The 7822-nt window shown below is 55.0% G+C and overlaps 1 protein-coding gene across 1 annotated transcript; it reads right to left on the reverse strand.

Annotated features, from left to right (window-relative positions):
• Window positions 1-1125: 1125 nt before the first annotated feature.
• KHK (ketohexokinase) lies at window positions 1126-7817 on the reverse strand (the record flags this gene model as incomplete). Its single annotated transcript, XM_018575504.1, has 6 exons — window positions 1126-1251; window positions 3722-3879; window positions 4027-4115; window positions 5453-5599; window positions 6742-6814; window positions 7690-7817. Coding segments are annotated over 6 exons (684 nt in total), but the record flags the coding sequence as incomplete, so codon positions are not given.
• Window positions 7818-7822: the final 5 nt, after the last annotated feature.

The raw sequence follows: 7822 nt of genomic DNA on the forward strand, positions 1-7822 counted from the left end.
GCCGTATGTCACCCCCCCTGTGTGTCATGCCCCCCCGTATGTCACCCCCCCGTGTGCCATGTCCTCGTATGGATCCTTCCTCTCTGTGTTAGCAGGAAGCTGCAGAATTGGGGGTTGTGACAGCATGAATGTCTCTGGCACACTACAACTCCCAGCATGTCCCTCCTACTGTCTCTGGCACACTACAACTCCCAGCATGTCCCTCCTACTGTCTCTGGCACACTACAACTCCCAGCATGTCCCTCCTACACTACAAGTCCCAGCCGGATTCCGTCACTCATGTGACATCCCCCATAGACAGCACAGGCGCGCTCTACTCAGTACCCTGCAGGGGCGGCTGTCCACAGGTGAGGTCCAGCTCCTAGAAGTGCCAGATTCTATAAACGGCACCTCGGGGGAGGCAATTACCTGAGGGGGAGGCAATTACCTAAGGGGGAGGCAATTACCTAAGGGGGAGGCAATTACCTGAGGGGGAGGCCAAGGTGGAGGCCCGGCGCACATAGGGGAGTCCTTGGTGTAGCATTGCTGTGACGTGTCAGGGAAGCGATAACGGGACAGCTGTGTTGTGAAAAAAACTTTATTGTAAATCCATTTCTGACATTATCATACAATGATCAGTGTGGTCCAATCAGAGCCTGAGTCTTATAATGGGAACGGTCATGGAACGGTGTATGAGGGACGATGGGGATCTCATAGAAGGATCTGATGGAAGATCCGCACTCAGCCTAGGAGAGGGATTCCTCTGGAGGGTTTTGGCCAATGATGGAGAACTCTGGGCTTGTGATTGGATGGAAGAGATTTGGGGCCACAGAGCTGATTTTCTGGCAGATTGAAGTCCAGGCTGTGCGCGCTGTGGCCCTTCCATCCGATCTCCTCTAATATGGAGTCCTGTCTCGGGGCCTCCTACTGGCTGGTGACAGGTCAGAGTCGTGTGTACACCGCGCTTTCCATAATGTCGCCCCCACCGGGGCCCCAACTCCGCACCTTCCAGGAACACGGATCATAATGGAGGAGAAACAAGTCATTAGAGGACCTCAGTGCTGAGACTCTAAAAGCTGCACCCCATGACCTGTGACCTCCCCATGTGGGTGCTTCAGGCTCTCCTCCTCCTCCCCCCCGATTGGCTCTTTGTTCTGGGGGGAAGGGCGGGGCGGAGCTCTGATCATGAGACGATCCCGTCATAGCCTTGTATGCCGCACTTCTTGCCCGCTATACGACAGCCGAAGGTGAGAGCTTCCTCCATAGACTGACCTGAGGACAGAAAGGTCGCAGTGACACCTCCACCAATCACAACCCTCTCAGATAAATAACAGAGAACTGAAAACAAAGGCCGGATAGTGAAGGGGAAGACACTGGTCATGTGACCCGGTAGTGAAGGAGAAGACACTGGTCATGTGACCCGGTAGTGAAGGAGAAGACACTGGTCATGTGACCCGGTAGTGAAGGGGAAGACACTGGTCATGTGACCCGGTAGTGAAGGGGAAGACACTGGTCATGTGACACGGCAGTGAAGGGGAAGACACTGGTCATGTGACCCGGCAGTGAAGGGGCGGACACTGGTCATGTGACCCGGTAGTGAAGGGGCAGACACTGGTCATGTGACCCGGTAGTGAAGGGGAAGACATTGGACATGTGACCTGGTAGTGAAGCGGAAGACACTGGTCATGTGACCCGGTAGTGAAGGGGAAGACATTGGACATGTGACCCGGTAGTGAAGGGGAAGACACTGGTCATGTGACCCGGTAGTGAAGGGGAAGACATTGGACATGTGACCCGGTAGTGAAGGGGAAGACACTGGTCATGTGACCCGGTAGTGAAGGGGAAGACATTGGACATGTGACCCGGTAGTGAAGGGGAAGACACTGGTCATGTGACCCGGTAGTGAAGGGGAAGACACTGGTCATGTGACCCGGTAGTGAAGGGGAAGACACTGGTCATGTGACCCGGTAGTGAAGGGGAAGACACTGGTCATGTGACCCGGTAGTGAAGGGGAAGACACTGGTCATGTGACCCGGTAGTGAAGGGGAAGACACTGGTCATGTGACCCGGTAGTGAAGGGGAAGACACTGGTCATGTGACCCGGTAGTGAAGGGGAAGACACTGGTCATGTGACCCGGTAGTGAAGGGGAAGACACTGGTCATGTGACCCGGTAGTGAAGGGGAAGACACTGGTCATGTGACCCGGTAGTGAAGGGGAAGACACTGGTCATGTGACCCGGTAGTGAAGGGGAAGACACTGGTCATGTGACCCGGTAGTGAAGGGGAAGACACTGGTCATGTGACCCGGTAGTGAAGGGGAAGACACTGGTCATGTGACCCGGTAGTGAAGGGGAAGACACTGGTCATGTGACCCGGTAGTGAAGGGGAAGACACTGGTCATGTGACCCGGTAGTGAAGGGGAAGACACTGGTCATGTGACCCGGTAGTGAAGGGGAAGACACTGGTCATGTGACCCGGTAGTGAAGGGGAAGACACTGGTCATGTGACCCGGTAGTGAAGGGGAAGACACTGGTCATGTGACCCGGTAGTGAAGGGGAAGACACTGGTCATGTGACCCGGTAGTGAAGGGGAAGACACTGGTCATGTGACCCGGTAGTGAAGGGGAAGACACTGGTCATGTGACCCGGTAGTGAAGGGGAAGACACTGGTCATGTGACCCGGCAGTGAAGGGGAAGACACTGGTCATGTGACCCGGTAGTGAAGGGGCAGACACTGGTCATGTGACCCGGTAGTGAAGGGGAAGACACTGGTCATGTGACCCGGTAGTGAAGGGGAAGACACTGGTCATGTGACCCGGTAGTGAAGGGGAAGACACTGGTCATGTGACCCGGTAGTGAAGGGGAAGACACTGGTCATGTGACCCGGTAGTGAAGGGGAAGACACTGGTCATGTGACCCGGTAGTGAAGGGGAAGACACTGGTCATGTGACCCGGTAGTGAAGGGGAAGACACTGGTCATGTGACCCGGTAGTGAAGGGGAAGACACTGGTCATGTGACCCGGTAGTGAAGGGGAAGACACTGGTCATGTGACCCGGTAGTGAAGGGGAAGACACTGGTCATGTGACCCGGTAGTGAAGGAGAAGACACTGGTCATGTGACCCGCTAGTGAAGGGGAAGACACTGGTCATGTGACCCGGTAGTGAAGGGGAAGACACTGGTCATGTGACCCGGTAGTGAAGGGGAAGACATTGGACATGTGACCCGGTAGTGAAGGGGCAGACATTGGTCATGTGACCCGGTAGTGAAGAGGAAGACACTGGTCATGTAACCCGGGTAGTGAAGATTTGGTCATGTGACCCGGTAGTGAAGGGACAGACATTGGTTATGTGACCCGGTAGTGAAGGGGAAGACATTGGACATGTGACCCGGTAGTGAAGGGGAAGACATTGGACATGTAACCCGGGTAGTGAAGAGGAAGACACTGGTCATGTGACCCGGTAGTGAAGGGGCAGACATTGGTCATGTGACCCGGTAGTGAAGGGGAAGACATTGGACATGTGACCCGGTAGTGAAGATTTGGTCATGTGACCCGGTAGTGAAGGGACAGACACTGGTCATGTGACCCGGTAGTGAAGGGACAGACACTGGTCATGTGACCCGGTAGTGAAGGGACAGACATTGGACATGTGACCCGGGTAGTGAAGATTTGTGGGAATGTATGTTGGGTGACCATTGTGCCATAACTGAGAGCCGGTACTGACCGGCTGAGCCGTGTACTTACCTTTAGACAAAGCACATATGACGGAGGCGTTGAACGTGTCACCAGCACCTAGAGTGTCCACAATGGCGTCAGGGGGGAAGGCCGGGGAATGGATGACTTGTCCCTCTGGACCCACCGCATGTGCTCCTTGCTCAGCCCAGGCACATACCAGGTAAGCCCTGCACAGAGAGAGAGAGAGAGAGAGGATGACGGACGTATGTCCATCACAATGAAGAGAGGGGGCTGGGATCCAATGAGAGCGGAGGGGGCTGGGATCCAATGAGAGCGGAGGGGGCTGGGATCCAAGGGGAGGAATAAGCACTTACCCCTGCTGCACCCGGGGGTATAGACCCAAAACTGCCTCCGCTGCAGAATTGAAGCCCAAATACCTGGCCACATCTTTACTGACAAACACCTGCGGAGACAGAGGACCTGTCACCAATCACTGCACAGACATGTATTCTATATCATAAAGACTCCGCCCCTCATTTCTATGGGCTCCTCCCCTTTACCTGTATACAATGGTAAGGTATATCCTGGATGATAGACTCCTCCCCTTTACCTGTATGAAATGGTAAGGTATATCCTGGATGATAGACTCCTCCCCTTTACCTGTATACAATGGTAAGGTATATCCTGGATGATAGACTCCTCCCCTTTACCTGTATACACTGGTAAGGTATATCCTGGATGATAGACTCCTCCCCTTTACCTGTATACAATGGTAAGGTATATCCTGGATGATACAGACTCCTCCCCTTTACCTGTATACACTGGTTAGGTATATCCGGGATGACACAGACTCCTCCCCTTTACCTGTATACACTGGTTAGGTATATCCGGGATGATACAGACTCCTCCCCTTTACCTGTATACACTGGTTAGGTATATCCTGGATGATACAGACTCCTCCCCTTTACCTGTATACACTGGTTAGGTATATCCTGGATGATACAGACTCCTCCCCTTTACCTGTATACACTGGTTAGGTATATCCGGGATGATACAGACTCCTCCCCTTTACCTGTATACACTGGTTAGGTATATCCGGGATGATACAGACTCCTCCCCTTTACCTGTATACACTGGTTAGGTATATCCGGGATGATACAGACTCCTCCCCTTTACCTGTATACACTGGTTAGGTATATCCGGGATGATACAGACTCCTCCCCTTTACCTGTATACACTGGTTAGGTATATCCGGGATGATACAGACTCCTCCCCTTTACCTGTATACACTGGTTAGGTATATCCGGGATGATACAGACTCCTCCCCTTTACCTGTATACACTGGTTAGGTATATCCGGGATGATACAGACTCCTCCCCTTTACCTGTATACACTGGTTAGGTATATCCGGGATGATACAGACTCCTCCCCTTTACCTGTATACACTGGTTAGGTATATCCGGGATGATACAGACTCCTCCCCTTTACCTGTATACACTGGTTAGGTATATCCTGGATGATACAGCCTCCTCCCCTTTACCTGTATACAATGGTTAGGTATATCCGGGATGATACAGACTCCTCCCCTTTACCTGTATACAATGGTGAGGTATATCCTGGATGACACAGACTCCTCCCCTTTACCTGTATACACTGGTAAGGTATATCCTGGATGATACAGACTCCTCCCCTTTACCTGTATACACTGGTTAGGTATATCCGGGATGACACAGACTCCTCCCCTTTACCTGTATACACTGGTAAGGTATATCCGGGATGTCAGTATAATGATCTCCTCACCAGATCACCGTGTTGGAAAAGTTGGAATAGTTCCTCTCGTTGTTTCTCGATCTCCACGGAGATTCTGATTCGCTGGTCGGGGGGACATTTCTTGTTGTGATCTTCCACCCGTCCAATCATCTTCACCTGCTCACCGGCGTTCCGGCCCTGAGAGACATATTATACCACGTCACCGGCACAGCTCCACCATCACCCCCCATGTGTGCCGAACTCCTCCGGCCATGTCACCGGCACAGCTCCACCATCACCCCCCATGTGTGCCGAACTCCTCCGGCCACGTCACCGGCACAACTCCACCGTCACCCCCCATGTGTGCCGAACTCCTCCGGCCATGTCACCGGCACAGCTCCACCGTCACCCCCCATGTGTGCCGAACTCCTCCGGCCACGTCACCGGCACAGCTCCACCGTCACCCCCCATGTGTGCCGAACTCCTCCGGCCACGTCACCGGCACAGCTCCACCGTCACCCCCCATGTGTGCCGAACTCCTCCGGCCACGTCACCGGCACAGCTCCACCGTCACCCCCCATGTGTGCCGAACTCCTCCGGCCACGTCACCGGCACAGCTCCACCATCACCCCCCATGTGTGCCGAACTCCTCCGGCCACGTCACCGGCACAGCTCCACCATCACCCCCCATGTGTGCCGAACTCCTCCGGCCATGTCACCGGCACAGCTCCACCATCACCCCCCATGTGTGCCGAACTCCTCCGGCCACGTCACCGGCACAGCTCCACCATCACCCCCCATGTGTGCCGAACTCCTCCGGCCATGTCACCGGCACAGCTCCACCATCACCCCCCATGTGTGCCGAACTCCTCCGGCCATGTCACCGGCACAGCTCCACCATCACCCCCCATGTGTGCCGAACTCCTCCGGCCATGTCACCGGCACAGCTCCACCGTCACCCCCCATGTGTGCCGAACTCCTCCGGCCATGTCACCGGCACAGCTCCACCGTCACCCCCCATGTGTGCCGAACTCCTCCGGCCATGTCACCGGCACAGCTCCACCGTCACCCCCCATGTGTGCCGAGCTCCTCCGGCCATGTCACCGGCACAGCTCCACCGTCACCCCCCATGTGTGCCGAGCTCCTCCGGCCATGTCACCGGCACAGCTCCACCGTCACCCCCCATGTGTGCCGAGCTCCTCCGGCCATGTCACCGGCACAGCTCCACCGTCACCCCCCATGTGTGCCGAGCTCCTCCGGCCATGTCACCGGCACAGCTCCACCGTCACCCCCCATGTACGGCTTGTATAATGATCGGCTCCTCCGCCGGTTTCTCTCACCTCCCAGTGAATCCACTTGTACGAGGACAGGTCCACTTTCTGGAAGTCTTCTGCGGTAACATCTGGAAGGTTCCTGCGGGCTCGGAGAGAAGGAACGAGGTATAAAAATGGGCGTGGCCTAAAAACAGGAGCGTCCCTAACCAAAACACGGACAGATCACCGAATGTTACCGGAGCACTGAAGGTGGGGGGAGGGTTCTACGTCTCATCTCCGTGTCCTTCTACAGGATCAGCCGGCCAATGCCCCAGCCAAGGAGGTACGGTCCTGCCCTGCGGTCCTACGCTTCTGATGTAATAATAATGATAAGCTTCTCCCACACACACTCAGATCCTCCCACACGCACTCAGATCCTCCCACACGCACTCAGATCCTCCCACACGCACTCAGCTCCTCCCACACGCACTCAGCTCCTCCCACACACAATTCTCTCCATAGAACATACACAGTGTAGCGGATACTTTGTATCTCCGGGAATTAATTGTTCCGTGGTTTCTTCGCTCTGCCACATAATGAGATGTGTCTGCAGTTCTCCCGGGATTACAGCGGCCTATCGGAGTGCCATAGGAAGATGCGTTGTCACCGGATATTTACCCTGAAGGATCATGGGAATGGACTTCACCCGGACAGTCCGGTATTCTAGTCTTGTGTCCGGGTGTCAGGTGGCTGAATCCGGGACACTGACAGCAAGCACGGGACCGCAGAGCTCCTCCTCCGGCTCCTTCCTGACACCACACTGCCCGCCTCCGGTGAGACCCCGCCCCCCCACACACAGCACTCCTGAGAGCCCGCAAAGCCCACCTTCCATCCTCCTCCTCACCACACTCGGCTTTACTCATTCTGCATCACATCAGCCGAGGGCCACATAGAGGGCCACACATAGAGGGCCACACATCGGAGATGTACAGATATTATGGGATGGAATACAGAAACGAGGTTCATGTTCCTTACGTGTCATAGAGCGTGACGGTGCGAGAACCGGCGGTGACATTAACCAGGCAACAGGCACACGGGGTGTCCCCCCGGCTCTGCCAGCGCACACCGGAGGCATCAATGTTCCTCTTGCGGAAATCTGAAATTATGT

This window comes from Nanorana parkeri, unplaced genomic scaffold (genome assembly GCF_000935625.1).
Source record: "Nanorana parkeri isolate BGI_ZX_2015 unplaced genomic scaffold, ASM93562v1 scaffold4022, whole genome shotgun sequence".
Taxonomy (NCBI): Eukaryota; Metazoa; Chordata; class Amphibia; order Anura; family Dicroglossidae; genus Nanorana; species Nanorana parkeri.